Source organism: Mastigoproctus giganteus, chromosome 10 (genome assembly GCF_048544385.1).
Source record: "Mastigoproctus giganteus isolate SK-2022 chromosome 10, ASM4854438v1, whole genome shotgun sequence".
Taxonomy (NCBI): domain Eukaryota; kingdom Metazoa; phylum Arthropoda; class Arachnida; order Uropygi; family Thelyphonidae; genus Mastigoproctus; species Mastigoproctus giganteus.
In genome coordinates this window covers 155,067,061-155,092,217 of record NC_143584.1, presented here as the reverse complement: position 1 = coordinate 155,092,217, position 25,157 = coordinate 155,067,061, and the positions used below count along the sequence as shown (strand labels likewise).

Sequence of the window (25,157 nt, the reverse complement as noted above, 5' to 3'; positions counted from 1 at the left end):
ATATAATTAACTTGGGAATTTATTAAAATTTTTGAAACCTAAACAAATACACTATGAAAATATATTTGATCTCTTTCTTGAAATCTTCAACTGTGGCAAAAAAAGTGATGGGGAAGAAACCGAAACAATTTTTTTAAAAAAATTTTACTAGTGTATCTGTTCAGGTTTAAAAATTCAATAAATTCTGAACTTATTATAAAGGTAATACTGTGAAATGATGTATACTTATTTTATTTTATAACAAGTTTATCCCAATGCAACTGCTAAACACCATTTTAAACCACAGTATTACAGTAGTATGCATTACAATACATGTCTACGTTACTTAAACCATTCAATGTGATGATCACCAATACTGACAATATGCACAGAATTGAATTTCAGCTGTTGCTCAGAGCATTTCCTACAGGACGTTTGTGATATGTTTTATAATGTAATTCTTCAAATTCCACAAGATTGAAATTTTTCCCTAATGGCAAGGTATCTCATCCCTGAGATATCCCCATAACTAGAAGCTGCATGGCTTGAGATCATGTGACTGAGATGGACAACACTGTGGGTAGTGCATCAACCTATAACAGGACTTTTTTCCTTCAAAATGTGCCGCGATCTACCATCTCAAAAATTTCATTGCACAAGGTACACAAATCGAATGATGACTGTATATTTAAAATTCGTCGTGATTGACCGAAATTAAATCCGCGATCGACTTGTTGGCCACCCCAGACCTATAAGAAAATTTAAAGAAATGGGATTGAATGATTAGATCAGTAGTACAACTACACTATACAGTAACACCTTTGAAATGCAGTGGAATTTCATAAGTGATACATGGAACTGAGTATCCCCATATGTACAAATTACGTTCATGTAATTATTAAACTGAAAATACATCCTGTCAGCTCACTGAATATTTCACTGAATACACTTCCATCCATCTAGGAATTACCGAGCAATGTCTGTGCATTTATTAGTGTGGCATGTTTTGTAGCATTTTGCATACAGTTGCCCATAGAATGATGAGCTGTCATTACATAGTGCAGTTTGTGTAAAACAAACAGGAGAACAAACTTGCCTACATCCACCTAATTTTTTATGGATAAAACTATAATATTTTTATTCTCTTTAATTATATTTAATTCTCTTTAGTTTCAAAAAACAAAGTTTGAATATATTCATTATACAAAAAATAAAAAAAATATACACAACTATAAAATTTATAGTACACATATAAGATTAGGCCTGACAGTTAAGTGGCCAAAGTGGGAGTGTAGCAGTACATGTGTTTGAGTTGGTGCCTGGTTCAAACCCACTAGACCACTAAATACAGTTAATGATAATACATTATTCTTGCCAAAATGACCAACCATGAACTCCTTACCTATGTTTACCACAGTATAAACAGAATCAAGTAAGATGATGCTAGCTCGTTTATGAGTGAGTTTCCTAAACATGCATATGGGATTCCTGTAGTGAGAGAGGAGGTGGGTTAGTATTAGCCATATAGTGCATGGAAGCCACAGGCTTTTACTGCACTAGCAAAAAAAAAAGAAGTAGATAAGATAATACAAATTATGTGCTTTCCTTCTCACACAAGTAACTATCCAGTTGACCTTTGAATTTTTTAAAATTGTCAGCCTCAACAACTACCTGCAGAGGCAGCTTGTTCCACTAATTAACAACTTGCTGGCTGAAAGAAAACTGCTGACAATCTAGTCTATACCTCTTCTTCTATAATTTGAATTTATGACCCCTAATTCTTGAATTTTTCATAACAGTGAAAATTTCACCATTCATTTTACTAATCCCTCTCAGTGCCTTATAAACCTCAATCTTTTTTTTTTTTTTTTTTTTGTTAGTTGTTGGCGCATCGGCTTCTGTGGCCATATTGCACCTCCCAAAGTTTATGCATTTTCTACTCTGATCCAAGCCCGAGGCAGTATTCGAATCCGCGACCTTTGGGTTGCAAGACAGGCACTTTACCCACCCGGCTATAAACCTCAATCAGGTCCCCTCTAAGGCACCTGGTTGCCAAAGTTTGTAGCTCAAACAATTAGTCTTTCCTCGGTTGCCCTTTGGCCAATCTCAACATGCAAGTTGCCCCCCCTTTAGATCCTTTCAAAAAGTTCAGTGTCTTTTTTCAGATGGGGTCTCCCTACTTGGACATAGCATTCCAAATGCAGTCTTAAAATTGCCTTATATAGTGGGATTATGACCTCCCTATCTCTACAAGGATATTGTTTGACAAATCATCAGGCACCTCTATAGCCAGGTGGGCAGGAGCAGCAGTGTGTAGCACACGCTTCCTGATTAGACCAGGGTTCGAGCCCCTGACCACCAAATACGGAGGATGCGGAAAGGTCAGGAAATGACCACCGCATATCCCCAGAGCAATATGGCCTTAGTTGCTAATGCTTCTAAAAACCAAACAACAACAACAAATCATCAACAGGATTCTATGGGCTTTCACGCCCACCTGCTTACACTGCTCAGAAAACTTCAATCTGCTTGTTTGCAACTCCCAGATCCCTTTTTTTCCCTCTACTGTTTTCAATTCAAATCCACCAAGTGTATAAGTTATTTTGGGATTGCTATTCCCCAAACTTACAAACTTGCTCCACACAACTGCAAGAAGTCTGTGGAATAAATTTCATTAAGAAATTCTGAAGTTGAAAAATGAGAACATAGTATGTAAATGCTTTCAATTATTAATTTCTTCTAACTCAGACTTGATTGCTCATCATTAAAGTAAAATTCCTGTCAAAAATGAAAGTAGAGCTTAAAAAAAAATCTAAAAAAAATTATTAAAAAACTCATTACTTTTTTTTGAAGCAACAAAATGCTACTTCTATTTGTGTAACGCTTCATTTGATTTCACATGATCTGAATTCTACAGAATTTTAGTTTTTGTAAGCCGAAATCAGACAAAGGGTAACAGGTACAAGCCATCATCTGATTCTCCAAGTTACTTTCATGTGGATATCTTTTAAATCTGTCTACCATTATAGATGGAAAGATAAGAGATGGTAGCTTGAAAAATTTCTAGACAATTCATATGCAAGAGGATACATTATTTTGAATGTGTTTGAAGTGACCTTCAAAACAACTGATATGTCAACATGTTTACTCCTGAAAGGGTTAAAGTAAGGTGGGCACCTTGATTTTAAAACTAGTTGCATTCTCTAATTTTAATATGAACATTTAACAAATCCTTTTTGAAGTTAAAATAATCTGTTATTTTAAGTATTTTGAAGTTAAAAAAGATTTAAAATAAGTCTTTTGACTAAAACAACAAGACTTTTAACTTTCAACAAACACTATGACAGATTAATGTAGAAAACTGCTAGAACTCAGATTCTTCAACCAGTGTAAAAAAAAATTTAATTCTTGCATTCCCTAATTTCTCTCTTTTCTCCGTTACACTCAAAATTGGTAAAAATTAAAAAGCACTAAATTGTAAATTAAACACTCCATAATAGAGTGTAATTTTGTAAATCATTATTATAAATGCAGTTTTTGTTATCTTGATTATGCAAATAATCAAGATAAATATTTTACCTAACAAGCATAAATGTATTAAAATCTTTATTTAAATTTATATTTGTATATCAAGCTTTGTGTTTAGCAAGCCTTCATGCTCTACTGTTATGCAGTCCATTTGAAACAGCTGCCATCTGATTCCAGTATAATTTCATAAATTATATGGCTGTAAAACATATAAGTGAACAACTTCCCTGGGTAAATTTAACATAATACCATTTCTCTTGGGCAGTAACATGTTAATTAAGTGTATATATTAAATATAAACTACAGTAAACTCCCGCTATTCGCAGGGGTTACGTTCCTGAGAAATGCCGCGAATACTGAGTTATGGCTCCCATAGTAATAAAGGGGTTCCGTTCCAAAGTATGAAATATATAAAAAAAACTAGTCTAAAATTTTGTCTATATATGTATTATATATACCTTCATAATATGACTATGTACATAGACAGCACTTAGTGAAATGCAAGCATATGGCATCAAAATGCAAATAAGAAACAATTTAATATTAAATATAATATTTATTAGAAATTTCAAACAAATATTTCAAACCAGCGCCTTTGCTAGTTAAAAAACTTATCCCGCCAGTGCTATCACCAGTTTCGCTAAAGTGTTGATAAAGGAGTTTTGCCTATTCATGAGTGATGAGTGAACCTAACGGAATTTTATTTTGAGTTCGGTCTTCTATCCACAGATTTAAAGCCTTTTTCCATTTTTTCTAATTTAACATCACGAGTTACAGAGCAAATTTTTTAAGCAATTAGCGCATTTTCACGGACACTACGGCAGATTTTTTCTTCCGATTTCTAGATTGATCGTACTGTTGACTCATTGATTTTATAATGTTTTGCCACTGAGGAGACACTTTCACCATTAGAAATTTTGTCTAATAACTCAATTTTATTTGCTAATGTCATCACCTTCTTTGATCTTTTCACATTTCCCTTGTTATTCGTAGCCATATTTTTGTACGGGTAAAAAAGAACTTGCCCACAATAAAGTCACTCTATTCCGTTAACACACTTGAAAAAGTCTGTTTTACACTGCAAAACGGTAAATTTATCACTTTTGTAAGCATATCAATTTATAAATTGATAAATTTATTCAATTTATAAGCATATAAATTAAAAGCAAACGACAAAACCTTCCATGACAAGGGCATAACACATATTGAACAAGGATTAGCGAGAAACATCCACGCTTGCGATTTTGCAACCCCCCACCCACTGAGCCCCGTTTTGACTGGGAAATATAATTTTAGCCACTCCCATGTTTTTTTATGGCGGAAAATGTTCACGGCGCTTTAAAATTCACATTTTTTAAGGTTTCATTTTATATTAAATCAGCAACCGCGAATACACATACCGCGAATAGCAGGGGTTTACTGTTAGTGACCGAAGGGGATAGCACAAAACTTCAATAACCACCTGTGTGCCTCCAAATTCAACCACAGATTTGTGGAGGACATCGTCTGACAGCATTTTCAGTGCCCTACCAGATCATCCCAACATACGCCCGATAAACTGAACTGTCCGGGTTATCCGGAATTCGCTAAATGGAAGGGAAAACAGAAAAAATTATGGAATCCTTGATGCAGTCACAAAGTGACCACCTCGACATTATTGACGAGACAGAAGATATGGAGGACACCAGATCAGGGGCCTCTCAAGCCAAGCGGAAAAATAAGCGAGTAACCCGCTCCCAGAACGAGTCTAGAGAGCAGCCCGACCACACAGCATCTCAAAGGGAAACAAACAACAGGAACCACCCCTGAACCACACTCTTCCAGAGGGTCGTCTATGAGAAAACATTCATTTTAAAAACAACCCTTGAAAATATATTCAAAGAGAACCCTAACAGGATCTCCTCCGGACTGAGGTCTCAAATTGTGACAATATTTCATGATACATACTTAGAAAGTGAGAGAATAGCTACCCGGCTACAAACCTACATGGAATGTGGGGCAAACAAAATGCCACAACGCGCTCCCACATATGCCCAAGCGCTGAGGAATATACCAAACGAGGCAGAGAAAACAAAGTGGAAATCCAACAAAAGAAAGTATTATTGAAAACCCCGAACATCGTCATACTGAGACCCACCGGAGAAGAGAGACCCTCCAGTGAACAAATAAAGCAAAAAAGTCATAAACAATCTCAAAGAGGACTTCAGAGACACTAGGATAAAGTCTATCCGGAAAACAAGAAATCCTGATATCGTAATTTAGACGGAAAGCAAGGAGGAAGCCGAGGGGATAATAACGAACCCCAAGCTAAATACCCCGGGACTCAATGGCAGAGACACCAAAAAAAAAAGGCCCATCAATAGTTATTTTCAATGTGGACCAAAATCTACAACCACAACAACTCACGGAAGAAATATATAGAAGAAACCTAAAAAGCCACCTACCGAATCAAGAAGGGTTGACACTGCTGACCCCAAAATACAGAACCCAGTCCAAAACAAATAGAGGATATAACTGGACAGTTGAGCTGACTCTGCCCGCCTGGCAGGTCCTAAAAAACCAAAGCAGGATTTTTGTCGAGTGGAGCTGCCTCCGTTTTAGAGAGCATGTGGCCATACCGACGTGCTTTAGATGTTGCAAATATGGCCACACCACTCACACCTGTGCCCAAAAGGAACCAACCTGCGGCCACTGCTCAGAGAGGGGACATGATTTTAAGAACTGCCCCAACAAAACTAAGGAACCCATCTGCACCAATTGCAAAAGCCTCAGAATGGATCACAACCACTCCATCCGAGACTCAAACTGTCCCACTTACCTCAAGGTAAAAGGCACCTACCAACAAAAAATCGATTATGGGAATACAACATAAAAAATACAATTGCAGCGTACTAAAGATACACCAACTAAACGCCCACCGAGCTCGAGCGGTTGTTGAGCAGGTACGACTCCAAGCAGATGAGGATAATGCCGACATTATCGTAGTCCTAGAACCGTATACCAACCAGAAACAAGTAAGGGGATACCCGCACAATTATAAAATTGTTCAAAGCAACGAAGACACCCCCTGGGCAGCAGTACTAGTAAGAAATCCAGAGATAACGGTTACAAAGATACACACAACTTTAAACGCCCTGGGCAGCCTGTGCCCATATAATATGCTCCATAGGCAGCTACTCCATAATAGCTCTCTACTGTAGGCCTGGAGTAGAAATCAATTTTACCACAACATATCTACAATCAGTACAGACAACCCTGGTAGGGCATAAAATCTTGATTGGAGCGGATGTTAACTGCCGATCACCTATCTGGCACAGTGCCAAACCTCAAACGGATGGAAACTAGAAGACTTCCTAGCAAATTCAATATTTACAGTCATAAACCAGCCGTTCTGCCTCCCAACATATTGTAACATACTATGGGAAGAAACGATCAACATAACTTTAATGTCCAGAAATATAGATACAAATGTAATCCACTGGACTGTACAAAACGCGTGGACTACGTCTGACCACCGAACCATCACTTACAGTATACAAAGGAATCAGGCTAGAACAGTCGCCACTAAATACCTGTCAAACAGATTTGCAATTGGGAAAGCAAATTGGGATGCCTACTGCAATTTCTTATTCACCCAAGGGAGACAGTACATGGAGGACTTGGATAGATGGGAGACCGAAGGTGAAAGGATAGACCCCAGCCAGTTCGCACAAGATATAACCTGCATAATCACCAATGCAGCGGAAGCATCCATGAAAACGAAAACTCCGATGATGGGAGCAATGCCATGGTGGACCCCGGAGCTGCAAAGAATGAGAAGACAAGTACAGGATAGAAGAAAGCAGTATCAAAGGGCACGAAGAACATGGCCCCAGGCGGAAGTCGTGGAACTGAGACAACAATATAGACAGATCCGAAACTTTTATACAGAAACTATTAAGAAAAACAAGAAAACATCCTGGAAACGACTTGTCCAAGTAACAGGAAATACTGAACCCTGGGGGAGTGGTGTATAAAATCACCAAAAACTCCCCAGAGGTGAAATGATGGCCGCAACACTCACTTGCGTAACACTCACTGCAACATGGCAGGACTCAATAAAGAACATACTCAGCAATCTAATCCAAGACCCACCAGGCATACTAACAGAGGACCAGAAAGCCATCTGCCATGCAAACGAAGAATATGAGACCCAACAACTAGAACCCCCTTTCACAGCCAACGAACTACAAGAAGCGGTATCACAAACCAGGAACAAAAAGTGCCCTGGCCCTGATCTCATCGAGCCGGAAATGGTCAAGAAAGCAGCGGAGGTTATACCGGACCTCCTGCTCCGACTGTACAACACCTGTATCAAAGAGGGCTAGTTCCCCACCAGCTGGAGGACGGCCAATCTAAAACTGATCCTCAAAAATCGAAACAGACACCAGGAAAATCCCAATTCATATAGACCCATAGCCTTATTGTCGACACTAAGCAAGCTTTACGAAAGATTATTACATAAAAGGATCCACAACCACTATAACGAGGCAAACCTGAATTCACCCAAGCAATACGGCTTCAAATCGGGATATTCGACCATAGATGCCATCCAAGGCCTAATCACCAAAGCGATGCAGTGTACCAAGAAATATTTCCTGGTCATAGCCGTCGACTTTGCTGGGGCGTTTGACACCCTCTGGTGGCTGAGCGTCCTTTGCAGGCTCAGGGCAGAGAGAACACCAAGCAATTTGTACAGGAGTATCAAAACTTATCTCTCTGACAGAAACGTCCAAGTAATAATGCCCTACAAGAAGTTGACCTGGCCGGTCCGCAGGGATCTGTCCTGAGGCCGCTCCTGTGGAACATAGTGTTTGACGAGTTCCTCACCATGGACCTGGGGGGAGGTGGAAGCCCAGGCCTTCACAGACGACCTCGTACTGACGGTCGCGGCGGATTCCAGACAGAACCTTGAAACGCTAACAAACTAAGCCCTTGAAACCTTGCAGGACTGGGCAAAACTACACATCTTAACAATCTCGCCAACGAAGACGGACTCAGTACTACTGAGAGGGAGGTTAAACCTTAGAAAACCACCACAAATCAAGCTGGCAAGGACAGTCAAATTGTCAATGCAAATTAAATATCTGGGACTGATCATCGATCAGAACTTATCATTTAAACTGCACCTAACCTATCTAAAAGAGAAACTGGAAATACACAGCGCTCGTTGCCAGAGTTACATGCAGGGACTGGGGGCTAAACAGGAGAACCCTGTCCCTGTATTATAAAGCCATCTTCATCCCGATAATAACATATGGATCTCCCATATAGTACAAGAAAGCAGGAACAGCAGTGAATAAAAGGATACTGGACACGATCCAACGCAACATATTATTAACAATAACAAGAGCATGTAACACGGTTAGTACGAGTGCCCTACAGGTCCTTGCGGGGACCCTACCCTTGGATTTAGAGGTAACCCACTGCAGACTTATGTATCTACTAGCCAAAGGAACCCAAACCACCTACAATGGTCTTACCATTGACATCACCAATAACAGGAAAAACAAAAAATAGTGGACCACCTTGTACAAATTTGGCAGAGAAGATGGACAGACGTGGAAAAAGGAGCGATAACAAAAAAATTTATTCACCAAGTAACCAAGCTGTATCCCAAAGCTCCCGCATGGCTGTACCCAGGCCTAAACACTACTTTTCTACTCACCGGCCACAGGCCTTTCAAGGCCTGTGGCCGGTGAGTAGAAAAGTAGTGTTTAGAAATTTTAGAAAGGCCTACTAGAAAAGTAGGCCTTTCAAAAATGAAGTCATGAATACTGTTCTTCTATGTGAAATTTCTGATATAGTGTTATAAAAAGCAATCATCTAATCCAGTGGTGTTCAACCTACAGCCCATGCAGAAAGTGAACCAAAACAGCATTTTAGAGTTGTACCACTGAATGTTCAGGTATGCAGTCATATGTACACCGAATACAGTTATGTACGTATCAATCTTTTCATATTGTGAAATTCTACTATTTTGATATAACTTGTTCACTGTATTGAATTATTATTAATTTGTATTGAATTAAAAAAAATCTTCCTTAAAAATGTTCCAAAAGAGGAAAGTTGATTTGGAGTGTCATGTTTTTAATCAAAGGTGGACTGAAGACTATTTTTTCATTGAGTATGACAAAAAAGCAGTGTGTTTGGTGTGTTAGGAGACTGCATCAGTTTTTAAAAAATATAATTTAACAACACTGATTCCAAGCACAAGTCTTTTATGATCAATATAAAGGAGTGTTGTGAAAAGAAAAGTGTTCAAAAGTTACAAAACAAATTAAGATAACAACAAAACACATTGAAAACATATCAGTCAAGAAATTTATCTGCTCTAAGTGCCAGTTATCAAGTTGCACATTTGATCACTTTTGAAAGTAAACTGTTCAGTGATGGTGAATTTGTTAAACGTTGTTTGTTTCTTCCACAACTTGTTAAAGGTTGTGGAACAAATTTGTCTGTAGAAATGAATAGTGATACAAGACATTAGGTTGTCTCTACAAATGATCATGCGCAGAGCAGAAGATATTGGAAAAAAATTTTTCAAACAACTTTTGGAAAACATAAAACAAATGAAATATTTTAGTGTGGCACTGGATGACAGTACTGATGTAAATGACACAGCCCAACTCTTTATCTTCATCCGTGGAATTAATGATAACTTTGTAGCAGTTGAAGATTTAGCTGATCTACAGAGTATGCGCAGAACAACTACAGGTTAAAATTTTTACAAATCTATTGAAAAGTTAGGATTAAATATTAAAAACCTGGTAGAAGTCACAACTGACAGTGCAAAAAATATGATTGGTAAAAACATTGGGCTTATGGGTAGAATAACTAAAGTGAATTCCAATCGGAGGTTCAGCTCCGATTGGAATTCACTGTATTGTGCATCAAGAAGCTCTCTGTGGGAAAGTACTGGATCTCCACCATATTATGAATGTGGTATTTCAACTGTAAATTTAATAAGATCGTATGGCCTTAATTACCATGTTTCAACAGTTTCTTTCAGAAATTGAAGCTGAATATGAAAATGTAATTTTGCATAGTGCAGTGAAATGGCTTAGTCGTGGCAAAGTGTTATATTGTTTCTTTAAAATGCATCATGAAATTGATATTTTTATGACAGAAAAAGGGAAACCAATAAAACAACTATCAAATGTGGGGTGGCTGTTTGATCTTGCAATTCTTATAGTCATTTATAGTAATTTAAATGCTCTTAATTTAAAACTACAAAGGAAAGGAAAATTGGTCTCTGATTTGTTATGGTGACATCAAATCGGTCCAGAATAAGTTATTATTTAAATCCCAAATTGGACAAGACGATTTAGTTCACTTTGAATGTTGTACCGAGCTAAAAGAGAAATACATTTCCAAAGAATCGTTGCCTCTTGTTATTGCTTTTTGACAAGTTTGAAAGTTGATTTGCTGATATAAGATTCCATGAAAAAGACATAAGCTTGTTTGAGAATCCATTTACTTCTTGAGCACAGAAATAACAAGATCACGGCTGTAACGAGCAAACAGCCATAAAGATTTACATATTCCCATACAATCGTTCACTGTTATAACAAGCATATTACACGGATATCCCAAAAATATTTTGGTAACTTGGGTAGTTTAAAAAACCCAATTCTTGGATTAGATATAAATGAAAAAGGGTGACTTCGCTCGTTGCATTACCCTATTTACAAATGATCTTGTATTCACTGAATCATAAATTTATTTCGGGACTTCTAAGAACTTGTATGCATTTCAGGCTTCTAAGAATTTTGTATGCAGATCACTTTATCATTTTAAAGTAAAATCAGTTAGAAACAAACCCTTCCTTCAGAAACATGTCTACTAGCAAAAGAAAGTATCTCTTGATTTGCAAAAAAGTCAAAATTATTTGTGAGTTGGAAGGTTGGGCAAAAAATGTTGAAGTGTGTAAAAAGTTTTCTTTGTCCTCTTCAAGTGTATCGACATTGTGGAAGAATAAAGATGTTTACATAGCTGCACTGGAAAAGGAAATAACCGAAAAAAAAAAAAAAAAAAAAAAAAAATTAGAAAGTGCGAGGTTACAAACGTTGATGAAGCATTGCTTCAATGGTTCACCACACAAAGAAGTGCTGGATTTTCAATAGACAGTCTGATCTTGAAGGCTCAAGCAGAAAAATTTGCTAAACAATTTGGAAGCAATGATTTTGTATGTAACAATGGCTGTCTGGATTGATTTAAAAACTGACATAACATCGTTTATGCAAAAATTAGTGGAGAATCTCAATCTGCAGATACAATTATGGCAAATGAATGGATTGACCGTGTTTGGGCAGAAATCAGGAAAGATTTCAATGATGAAAATACATTTAAATTCAAAAGGGAAAAATGTGTTGGTGGAAAAAAAATCAAAGGCTCGTTTGATGATGCTCATATGCGCAAATATGACAGGAACTGATAAAAAAAAAAAAAAAACCCTGTTTGTTAATTGGAAATTCGTTAAAACCTTGGTGTTTCAAAAATGTTAGGAAATTTCCTGTGGATTACACTGCAAACAAGAAAGCTTGGATAACTTTGGATATTTTTCGGCAATACATATGTGACTGGAATAAGGAGCTATTTAAAAAGAAGAAAAATATTTTATTGTTAGTTGATAACTGTCTTGCACATCCCCATATTCAAAATTTGTCCAACATTAAGCTGGTGTTTCTGCCTACCAATGCGTCATCAATTTTACAACCAATGGACGTAGGTGTAATCAACAGTTTGAAAGGATTTTATAAAAGATTTCTAGCTCTACATCTGTTCAGTCAAAGAGAACAGAAACTTACCAAGTCTATATCTATATTGGATGCTATAAATTTATTGTATGATATTGGATGCTATAAATTTATTGTATGATGCGTGAAACAACGTTGCTTCAACCATATCAAATTTCTTCAAGAAATCGAAATTAAATTCAAATGAAATTTCAATCATAGACAAAGATGATGGAAACGAAGAAAACAACTTGCCATTATCCAAATGGTTGCTACGTAACAACGTTGTAGGTTTTAATACAGATAACATCAATAAATTTGTACGAGTCGATGACAACTTGTTAACTGTTGGTCTTCCTACAGAGATTGACATTGTAGTAGCTGTGCTCAATAAAGATGATAACGATGATGATGATATGATGACAAGTGAAAGTGAATCAAAATCAGTGCCCACAAGCTCAAGGTGCAAGGGACACATTAGTCAATTTTTTTGAAGGAAATGAGGCAAGTAATGAGATTTTTAACGCATTGAGTGTTTTAAGGGGAAACTTAAGAAATATTAAAGTGAAATCTTTAAAACAAACATCAATTTTAAGAGTCATAAATAAAGACTAATTAAAATCGTGTTTATTATTAAATAATATTGTTTTTAATTACAGAGAAGTAAATTGTGTTTAGTATTAAGTGTATTGTAGTTTATACAAGCATATTAATACAAGTAATATGCAGGTATATACTTATATTATTTTTTTCTCTTTAATATTTCTTTTGTTTTTTGAATCTATCTTTTTATCAATTATTTAGAATTTAAAAAAATAGGAAGTAGATTTTAACTCATCACCGATATAAAGTGTTCATTGTCTAATGGGCCCCCGGGGTTACCCCATCTCTGCTATCACTGATTTAGCAAGTAATGGTTATAACGAGGAAATTTTGTCGGTCCCTTGATGCTCATTATAACCAAGTTCAACTGTACTTGAATTCAACAAGGCTCTCCTATCTGAAGGTTTTCTACTAATAAAAGAGGTTGCCGTGAAAATGGTTCCTTTGTTCGGATCAACGTATGTTTGTGAGCAAATTTTTTCATGCACGAAATCAAATAAATATTTAAAAAGAAACAGAATAACAACAGATGAGCATTCTCATTCCGTATTGAGATTTGCCATCACAAATTTTCAACCAAATTTTGAACAATCATCTAAAAATATCCAGCCTATAATGTTTTGACTGGATCTCCCATTAAAATTAGACTGTCTGACTGGGAGATGATAAAACACCTAGAATAATAGAAGGAATTCTGATGTCTGTTGAGAAGAACGCTTGCTCTTAGTGAGTTGGCAATTCTGTGGCACCATGAAGTAATAGGTAATTACCGAATAGTTATGCAGAGAGTGCTAGAACTAAAAATCTATAATTAACTCCTATACTAGGAGTATTTTATACTTCAAGAATTAGTATGCAAACATTTGAGAAGTTGCCTTTTCATGTTCGTTGTAACCATAACACACCCCATGCAGTCACTTATGGAAATTGTTTCCCCAGGAATTTTTCAATTGGATATACAGCAGACCCAAACTTTACGATATTAATCCATGCCAGAGACACCATCATATCGTAAAAAAACCGTAATGTGAACACAATAACACATTGTTTTTTAGTAATTTGTTCCAAGACCTTGGAAGTTGAAATTTTCACTATATAACAGCTATTTATCTCTCTAAAAGGTGATTTTTATAATGAAAATTGTACTTATTGATTCAAAAAAAAATTGATTAAAACTAATATATTGATTAAAGCACAACACAAGCAAATCACTTCAACCAAAGGATGAAAAAACAAAACATGTGGCCAACATGTTTACAAACACTGCTATTGACTAAGAGGAAGGACTATGTGGTCCGGTCAGAGACAATCGTAAAGTGAAATAAGTAGATGCCAGTTAATGTGATCAGTGGTTAGTAGAAAAGCCACTTTATAAATACACTTTCATCTTTATCACGTTTGGTTATAAGAATTAATTTTGAATGCCTTTGTGATACTTTTCTAAGTATCACAAAGGCACCTTTCTGGAGGTCCCTACCTTAAAACAATAAAAACAATTTGCAGTTTCCAGTTTGTTAAGACTTTTCTGTTAGTGCAATCTATTATAAATGGGTAGTAAACTATCTTATTGCATTTGTGATAATACAGATAGCTGGAATTCTGTAGGTTTTTAGTTATGGTAAAATGTGTTTCCTCTTCGATCATATAAAAAACAAAAATAAATTTTCAGAATCTTCTCTTCATTCCTATTTTTTAAGCTTCATAAACTTGTTACTCCGTATCTCACTTATGCATATCGTGTTAGTGGCAATTTGTGTGTGCCGTGTTCTTTGTTATTGATTGCTTATCTTTTTTACTGTTTTAAATTTTAAACTAAAAAAATATATATAATAATAAATAAATAAATTTATATCAGTGAACTGAAATATCAATTAGTTAGTATGTATATATTACAGTATTAATTAAGCAATGTACGTAAGCGCAAATTCATTTTTATTTTGATGTGGAAAATATTCTTCCGATTTTCACATATCATTTAATTTTATTAATTGGTAAGATAAAAAGGTGTAAATTTGTGCTTTATATCTTTACTTTTATCGCCTGTGGATAATATTCCTCCTATTTTTGTTTATTAGACTGCTGTTTAATTAAAGAATTAAAATTAAATTTGCAAATGTGATCACTACATATTGTGTAGTGAACAGTATTTTATTATGGAGAGTCCATCGTAAAATGGATTGTACAGTGAACCAATCATAAGGTGAGGTGGCCCACTGTATTTTTAGTTCTAGCACTCTCTGCATAACTATTCGGTAATTACCTATTACTTCATGGTGCCACAGAATTGCCAACTCACTAAGAGAAAGCGTTCTTCTCAACAGACATCAGAATTCCTTCTATTATTCTAGGTATTTTATCATCTCCCAGTCAGACAGTCTAATTTTAATGGGAGATCCAGTCAAAACATTCTGTTAACTTGTTTTCTGGTGCTATATTATAACTTAAAGTAAAATATGTTATTTTAGGGATATTAAAGATATTATAGGGCATTAAAAAGCATTTTTTTTTTTGTTCATGTAAAGGAACAAAGAAGAATGCACATATGCTGGGTGTTTCAAAAATGCACAGAACAAATGCAGGAGCATATTCGCATATTCTACAGCTAAAAATAAAAAAACATCCTATAAACATATGCCTCAATAGTCTTTATTTGAGAGATATTAAACATTGATCATAATGTTAAAAAACATAAAAAGAAGCAACAATAAACCTCTAAAAGGAAAAATCGAAAGCAGCTGTTCAAAGACTTCCATTTTGTTCAATGCAGCATTCAATGCACAACTCCCTGCCATATCTTATTGTTAAAAAGCTGTTCTTAAGGATTTCAGTAGCTTCTAAAATATGATTTTCCAGTTCATCTTGCATGGTCAGGTGATTGTGGTGACCATTATACAGGACTGTTTGACCAAAATAACGAAGAGCAAGAGCAACAAATAGAAAATTCTGAGACAAAATCAACAGACAAAAACTCTGGCACAAAATCAGAGAGCAGACCAAGACCTACATCAGGTTATAATTACAAAAGACAAAGGAAGATTTGTAGATGGGTGAATTTTTTTTTTTCTTTTTTCTATTCTGGTTACTAATTACTACATGCATAGAAAATCTGAAATATCATCCTCACCCAGCTACATTCATTGATTAATGTCCTCCCCCTGTCAGTACATTGTATAAACTGTAAATCTAAATTATAATGATCATAATTGCAGTAATTAAGTTAAAAAAACCCACAATTTCTACCCAAAGCCACATAAGAAATATGAAATTAAAGTTTCTGTTTAATGTTTTTTTCTGGCGAATAGCACTACACACTAATAAAAGCAAAATATCATTTTCATAATGAGAATTTAAAAAAAATTTATAACACAGCCCACGAACAACAAAAGTTCTGGATTTTCTTTTTTTTTATGCCATGTCTAAATATTGTAAAAATAAAAAAAATAACATGGCAGCAAATAGAGAACTTTTATCAATCAAGCCATATCTATGTACTGTAAAAATAAAATAACTTATAAAAATAATCAGTTTTTTTTTTTTTTTTAAATTTATTAAACCAAAGCAGTCATTTTTGGATAAGATGAATGACTAAGTGTTCAAGTTTAGTAAAGATCAAGAAGCATGAAGAATATTAACAGATATAAAACTTGGAAGCAGAAATGGTCTTTATTTTCCTGCACTTGGATATTGTTACTTTGATATTGTTTTTCCTAAAAGAAAGTGTACACTTAAAGTATATACATTATACTCTTTAAAGACATAAATTAATCGAAATTAATTGAAAATAGCTGAAAAAACCTCTATTCGAATACTTACAACTCCTCAATCCATTTTTCAGAAAAGAAAGGGGCTTCCTTCATCTTTGATAACAGCTTACTTGAGCTATAAATGTCAGGGAAACAATGCATTATAAATAACGTTATAAGTTATATAGCATTATAAACACAGTTCACAGATCACAGTTCGTATGCAATTTTTCTTTTGTTAATGGCTCATTCTATTAGAAACAAGCTAAAATCAAGAAAAAGTAGTGACATGCATATATCAATGATTTAGATGAAATCAGTTAAAAAGTCTCATATTGATAAGGAAACAAACTATTGTCAATGCTAGCAAAGCATTGACAATAGCAAATTTAAGTGAATAATGAATAAGTTTCAATTCCCTTTGACTTAGAGCAAAAAAATGCATTAGTCTACCTCTTTCAATGAACTGTTGAAAATATAAGCATTTGTCACAAATGCTACTGAAAATTGAGACAGTCAAGAAATTTTAAGGAATTTTGCATGTTGACAATTAGCATTAACAGAGGTATATGATGCAATAAAATAAGCTTATACAGCATCAGCAAAAAAAATAAATAAATAAATAAATAAAAAAAAAGATCCCATTTCGCACATCCATTTGTTCTAAAATTTTGTCCAGTTCTTCAATGAATTTATTTAAGCTAACAACTTCAACAAAAGATGGAAGTTTGTTCCAACAATCAACTGCCCACTGACTAAAGGCAAATTTCCACACATCTATTCTATAACTGTCTCTCCTCAATTTGAATTTATGCCCCCTAAGGTTTGTAATCTGAGCAAGAGGAAGAATCCCATAAGCATTGAGCCTGCTCAAACCATTCAAGGCCTTATACACCGCAATCAAATCACCTCGCAGATGACTAGTCTCAGACATTCTCTCAGATATGCCAGACAAGCTGTACTTGCTAATTGGGAGTCTAAAACGCTGATGGAACTGATATTCGGGTGACATTCAAGTCAAGTGGATCCAATTTCAGTGAAGTCCGGACGGTCTGTGACAGCCAAATCCTTTGCTGGCACCTTCACGATGGTGGGACTGTTAGTAACCCTGGGTATAACCTCCATGCACAAGCACAGTGTGGGTGACCACCCAGGTGTGAACCAATGTAAGCAGTGGCCGAGGTGTGGTGCCAACACCACATGGAAGAATGCCACCCCTCTGTGTTACCAAGCAATACCAGGTGGTAGATGACTCTCATCAACCGGTGAAATACCACCACTTTGCTTATTGGAGGCTTAAAGTGGTGGAACCCATGTTTAGGCTCCAGAGCTAAGTTACAGTCAACCCTTTCCCACCACTTCCATCATGCAGTATGACTAATGACTTTTGAGATTATGATGAACATCATGGTGAGATCCAATCTTCCTTACATTTCGAGGGTACAGCTCTAAAACAATGTTTGCAGGCTGGCCGCTAGTTAGTACACCTTACCGAACCTATTGGTAACTCTTTAGGAGGCCTCTGAATCAGCTAGTGTATAATCTTGCTATCTCTACTCTGCCAGATAGTGACTGGAGGGAGTCCGAGTAGTGTGTATGTGGGGGGGGGGCATTGTCGAGGCCACATTATGTCAAGTATCTGGGTATATTCTACCATGTGTACGCCATATCCAAAATTTTCATTACTTCATACAGCACCCCCCCCCACTTTTTCTTACTATCGAATACAATATGAATTGTTAAACTAATAGAGAAAGCTTATCTGCAAAAAGATCTAAACCTCTCAAACACTTCCTAGTGCATTTCACAAATATATGTGGTCCCAATTCTAATCTCAACGTCAATTTACACTTGCAGTCTGCCAAACCCCATGTACTTTTTCTGACAGAATCTCAGTTATCAGTTGATTCAACTACTGCTCATCTCAGTTGCCCAAATTATTTGCTGTATGATTTCTTTCGCCTCAAAGGTGGTACTTGTGCATATATCCGTTCCGATATTCCCTGTCAGAGACTTGATTATTTGGAATCTCCTCTTTTCAATAATCTCTAGCTTAAAATCTCTCTACCTCATTGTGTCAAATTCTGTTGTCTCTACCGTTCTCCAAACTCCACTAATCACTTGGAGCTCTTTGACTTCCTGTCTTTGCAACTTGACTTTCTCCAGTCCAACTTTCCTAACAGTGAGGTAATTTTCCTTGGTGATTATAATGTTCACAACTCCGGCTGGCTTCCATTTTCTAGCCACACCAACCCAGCTGGTCGAGATGCTGAGGTTTTTGCAATTACTAATGACCTTGCACAGATTGTTCATTTATCTACAAGGATACCGGACAATCCTAACCATACAGCCAACACGCTTGATCTTTTTCTCACAAATAACCCTTCTAAGTACATGGTCGAGGTGAGTGGTCCTTTAGGCACCTCAGATCACAACTTGGTGATTGTCTCTTCTCCAATCGAGCCATTTTCTCATGGCTAGTCCCAACCTCGTATTGTTTGGCATTACAAGAATGCAAAATGGGATGACCTGCGAGATTTCTTTTCTTCATTTCCTTGGTCAGATTACTGTTTCAAAAATTGGGATGTCAACATTTGCTCAGATCGTGTCAGTGAAATTATTCTTGTAGGAATGGAATTCTTTATTCCACACTTCACTTTAAAATCTCGTCCTTTATCTAAACCTTGGTTTTACAATAAATGTGCTAAGGCTGTTCAAGAGAAGAACATTGCATATTGTAATTGGCTTGTTTCCAATTCTTTAGTTTCATTTTCTGCCTACACCAAAGCTCGCAACAATTCTAAAGCAGTTATTAATCAGTCCAAACTAGATTTTGAACAGACTAAGAGTAGAAAACTTGCTTCTTGCCCTAATGGTAGCCGAGCATTCTGGTCTCTTGCAAAGCTATTGGCTGCAACTTTTGCCCATCTCTGCTCCCACCTCTGTCAAAACCAGATAGTTCTGTTGTCACTTCAGCCAAGGATAAAACTGACCTGCTAGCATCCCATTATTCTTCCAACTCATGTATTAATGATCTTGGTAAAACACCTCCCACCATTCCCAACACGCTCCATTCAATGCCTCCTGTGGTCTTCCGTCAAAAGGATGTCAGAAGGATTTTGACGAATCTTCACAGATACTACTAGGTCCTGATGGTATTTCTCCACTTGTTCTCAAAACCTGTGCTCCTGAACTTACTCCCGCCTTTCTTCACTTTTTTTATTCCAAAGGTGTTTTTCCTTCTGCTTGGAAATTTGCTCATATCCAGCCAGTTCCTAAAAAGGGTGACAAATCCCACCCATCCAATTATCGTCCTATTGCAATTACTTCTACTCTTTCTAAAGTAATGGAGAAATCAATTAACTGCCAACTCGAACTACCTAGGAACCTTCTGTCTGATCAATGATCACCAGTATGGATTCCGTCAGTGTCAATCCACAGGTGATATTCTGGCTTATGTTACTCATTTATGGACAAATTCAATGGAAAAGTTTGGTGAAATACAAGCAGTTGCTCTTGACATCTCAAAGACTTTTGATCATGTTTGGCATAAAGGTCTTCTAAACAAGCTTGCATCCTATGGTTTACCAGCTGTTCTTTGTAATTGGGTATCCAGTTTTCTCTCTGACCTCTCACTGTGGGTGATAGTAGATGGCTCTCTGTCTTCTAACTTCTCCACTAATGCTGATGTTCCCCAAAGTTCAGTTCTTTCTCCGCACTTTTCCTTTTGTATATTAATGACCTTTTTCCAATGACTGGAAATCCTATCCATAGTTTTGCCGATGATAGCACATTGCATTCCACTTTCCATTTTGAGAAACCTTGTCCTGCTCAATCAGTTTCGACTTCTCGAATATCCACTACCAATTCCTTAAATGCTGATCTCCAGATAATTCTCCATTGGAGCAAAGGCAACTTAGTTGATTTTGATCTTTCTAAAACTCAGTCTTGTCTTATATTTCGCAAAAAGGATTCTTCTGCTCCTATGCTTATCTTTGGTGACACTCCGATTTCTAGGCAAAATGATATATGTCTTTTGGGGATTACCCTGACTTCTAATCTCTCTTGGCACAAGCACATTACAAATATTGCTTCCTCTGCATCTAAAAAACTTGGTTTTCTTTTTCGTTCACAAATCACAAATCACTACAAATCACAAATCCGTCCTACCATGGAATATTGTTCCCATATCTGGGGCGGTGCCCCCAAAACATCTCTCAGGCTTCTAAATTCCATTCAGAAGAGGGCAGTTAGGTTAATTAATGACTCCTCTCTAACAGAGTCTCTCCACTCATTGTCTCATAGACGTACTGTTTCTGCTGCATGCCTCTTCTACAGATACTTCCATGGGCACTGTTCTTCTGAATTGGCTTCTATAATTCCCGCTCTCTCTTTCAAAATAGTCCGAACACATGCTGCCACCAGCCAATATCCATTTACTGTCCAACGTCAAGCTCACAGAACCAACTTTTCATCTTCCTCGTTTATTCATTCAACTGCCGTTTTCTGGAACAATCTTCCTTCATATGTATTTCCTGAAAATTACAATCTACAGAAGTTAAAGTGTAATGTCAACAAATATCTTCTTTCATCTTCTCCGCCTCCAACCCAAGCACCATACTAAGTACTATAGGTTCTAATACCTCTCGTGTTTGGGGTTTTCATAAAAAAAAAAAAAAAACTAGAAATTTATAAGGGATCCTCTTTCTTATAAATTTCCCAACTTATAAAAATCCATTATCATGGGAGACTGACATGTATTTTTTTTTGAAGAAATGGTACCTTTTTGTAACATAATAGAATAAAATATCTTGTCTTCTAATCTTTTTTGGCTAAGCACATCACAATTATTGCTTCCTCTGCATGAACAAACTGGGTTTTCTTTTTCACTTTCAGTGTTAATTTCCTTCTGAACAGTTACTGTATTTAATCCCAAATCCACACCACCTTGGAATATTGTTCCCACATCAGGGTGGTGCCCCAAAACCTCTCTCAAGCTCCTAGGCTCTATTCAAAAAAAGGACAGTCAAGTTAGTTAATGGCCTGTCTCAATTTAATTAGTGGCCTCACAAAGTCTTCCCTCAACTCTGTCTCATAGATGTTCTATTTCTGCTGCATGCCTTGTCCATAAATATTTCCATAGGAATGTTCTGAACTGCCATCTGTAATTCCCCCACTCTTTTCCAAACAAGTCCAAACACATGCTGCAACCAGTCAACATGCATTTACAGTACAACTTCAAAGTCACAGAACCAATTTTTATTTTCTTAATTTATCCTCTCTACTTTTGTTATCTGGAAGAACATTCCTCACATGTATTTCCTGAAAATTACAATCTACAGTAATTCAAAAATCTAATATCGAAAAGCATCTTCTGTCTTCTCAACCTTTAATCCATTTATAGTACGAAGTACTATAGGTTTTAGTACCTTACGTGTTTGGAGTTTTCATTAAAAATAATAAAAAATCTACATGCTCATATGTTGTGCTGTATGACTATGTTGTTGTTGTTTGGTTTTTAGGAGCATTAGCAACTAAGGCCATATTTCTCCGGGGATATGCGGTGGTCATTCCCTGACCTTTCCGCATCCTCTGTATTTGGTGGTCACGGGCTCGAACTCCGGTCTAATCAAGAAGCGTGTGCTACGCACTGCTGCTCCTGCCCACCTGGCTACAGAGGTGCCATATGACTATGTACAGCAATACATGTCAATATTGGAACTGCAAGAATGTTGGGGAGACAGTGTCTTCTCATTTGAAATGTCACTGTCAAGTAATTTTTAGTGGTTTCTTTCATTTCATTGATTTTATCTAGTGTGGTTTTTCTTTCTGTCCCCAATTTTCTATTACATATTTTATTTCCTTTTTACACATTTTCTTTGACTAATTTGCACTCTCTGGTAGTATTCTACCAGTGCTTTCTTTTGTCTTCAGTAGTTACTGGGCAAATATTTCACTTGATAGTGGTTCACAGCATAGAACCACAACTTCTCAACCCAGCCCTAAGACAGTTTTAAAGAAAATCAAAATTCTATGTCCCTTAGTTTTTTTTTTTTTTTTGGAGACATCCGTACCTTGGTTCTAGTATTTTAAATGATATAATACTATTATTCTTCAGTAGTATTCTATTATTTATTAATTTGTGGCATTTTATTTCACAAATCCAATACCCTTTGAAAGCTAGCTGCAAGAAGAGAAGATAGTCTTGGCAAGCATTGGTGTACTTTTGTAAGTTCTTTAAAATCATTCCTTTGAATTTCAATGCCATGTAGCTTATTTAATTATTATTACACAGGCATTTCAGAAATGTCTCAAATTCCTACTTTCAGAAAACATGTTTCACTGCCTTTTAAAGGTCTCTGGTTATAATACATATTTTGTCCAATATAATGGCCACCTGTCCACTTTAATAATATGTAAATTACAATGCTTTCAGGTTGGCCAGAGCTATTCTTTCATTACTGTTTAGATTATAGTTTAATTACAGTTTTGTGCACTATTTGTTAAATCCCTGTTAAATTTGTTCAAGATATGAAGATCTACAGTAAATCCCCACTATTCACAGTATCTGTATTCATGATTTTGCATATTCGTTGTTGCTGATTTAATATAAAATGAAACCTAAAAAAATGTGAATTTTAAAGCACTGAACATTTTCTACCATCATCTTGCCCAGTCAAAACTCAGTGGGTGGGGGAGAGGGGTGACACAATTGCGAGTGTGGATGTTTCCCACTAATCCTTGTTCAATATGTGTTATGCACTTGTCATGGAAGGTTTTGTTGTTCGCTTTTAATTTATATGCTTACAAAAGTGAAAAATCTACCATTTTGCAGTGTGTTAGTGTAAACAGACTTTTTCGAGTGTGTTAATGGTTAAAAGAAAGTGACTCTATAGTGGACAAGTTCTTTTCTAACCCCTATGAAAATATGGCTACGAATAACAAGGGAACTGTGAAAAGATCAATTCGGCCCTGGAAAGATTGTGCAAGGCTCAAGGGGTAGAATTTTTTTCAGCCTGGAATGTACTTGTTAACAGGAGAGACTGCTTCTACAGGGATGGGATACACTTAAATAGAAAGGGTGCAAGAATATTTGCTGATGCTATCGAGGCAGTGTTAGGTGGGTCGGAAAACTGCTAGCTTGGGGGGAGACAAAGACTAATGGATTAACAGTAGCCACTGGCAGAGGTGAAAGAGATTCTTGCACTGCTTCTATTGGAATGAGCAGAAGCCTGAAAAACAAGATGCAGGATATTTCAGAGACTGCTGGAAGTCATTGTGATACAAGTAAACACATGGGTTGTGTTAGGGTAGCTAAGAATAGAAACAGGTGCATGTATACTTGCGTGTACACCAATGCTAGGAGTTTAGTAAATAAATTTGATGAATTTGAGGTATTGCTCAAAACATCAAAGGCAGATATTGTTGGGATATCAGAGACGTGGTGTCACACAGATATAAGGAATGCAGAACTGGAATTTGGGGAGTACAATTTGTATAGAAAGGATAGACAGGACAGGAGGGGAGGAGGGGGTTATGCTATTAGTTAAAAAACACAAAATCCAAGGAAGTGAAGCCAGTCGACATTGATGGACAGGGCAGTGTCGAGTCAGTTTGGTGTGACATAAGCATAGGTAAATCAAAATTGATAGGAGTGTGCTATAGGCCTAATGACTCTGATGAGTATAATAAGATACTGTACAGGGAAATAGAATGGGCCAGTAAATCAGAGTGTCTTATAATGGGGGATTTTAATTTCCCAGATATTGACTGGAATTTGTGGGTTGGTCACTCACACACTAGCAGGGCTTTTGTGGATTTATTGGATGATTGTTTTCTACACCAGCATGTTCGGGAGGCAACTAGAGGGAGTAATACTCTTGATCTGATTATCAGTAGTGATTCTTCATACATTAGGAATCTGCAGATAAAGGAACCACTGGGTGGCAGTGATCACAGTGTGCTGAAGTGGGATTTACTCAAGGAGGTAACTACCATCAGAGGTAAAGGGAAGGGTTTTTGCTTTTGTAAAGGCGACTATGATGGTCTGAGACAGTATTTAAATTCTATACAGTGGGATCAACTGATGATGTTACCAACAGCAAATTCAAAATGGGAAGCATTCAAGGAACTAATCTTGGAAGCTACCAGGCTTTACATACCAACCAAGAAATACTGTTCAAGGTTCAGGCCTAAATGGTTGTCAGATGAACTAATGAGACATATGGCAGAGAAGAAAAATGCATGGGATACATACAAATTAATGGGTGACATGGAAGCCTATGATAGATATAAGTTGGTCTGTAACCAAGTCACAAAGGAGATTAGGCAGGCAAAGGCAGATTATGAGAAATCCTTGGCAAAGGACGCAAAGAAAAACAGAAAAGAGTTCTTTACCTATTTAAACTCAAGAAGGAAAGGGATGAATCAGATTGGTCCACTGGATGTTGATGGTTCAACAGTTGAGGATCCAGCTCAGGTGGCTAACAATCTAAACGAGTATTTTGCATCTACATTCACACATGAG

General features: G+C 36.5%; 1 protein-coding gene across 1 annotated transcript in view; it reads right to left on the bottom strand.

The window, feature by feature from the left end:
* The window catches only part of LOC150079399 (uncharacterized), a 285,562-nt gene that overhangs the window by 121,532 nt on the left and 138,873 nt on the right, over positions 1-25,157 (bottom strand). Inside the window, exon 10 of the mRNA XM_090382711.1 lies at positions 16,701-16,766. Within this exon, the coding sequence (XP_090238837.1) occupies positions 16,701-16,766 (66 nt within the window). The remainder of the gene's footprint in view (positions 1-16,700; positions 16,767-25,157) is intronic.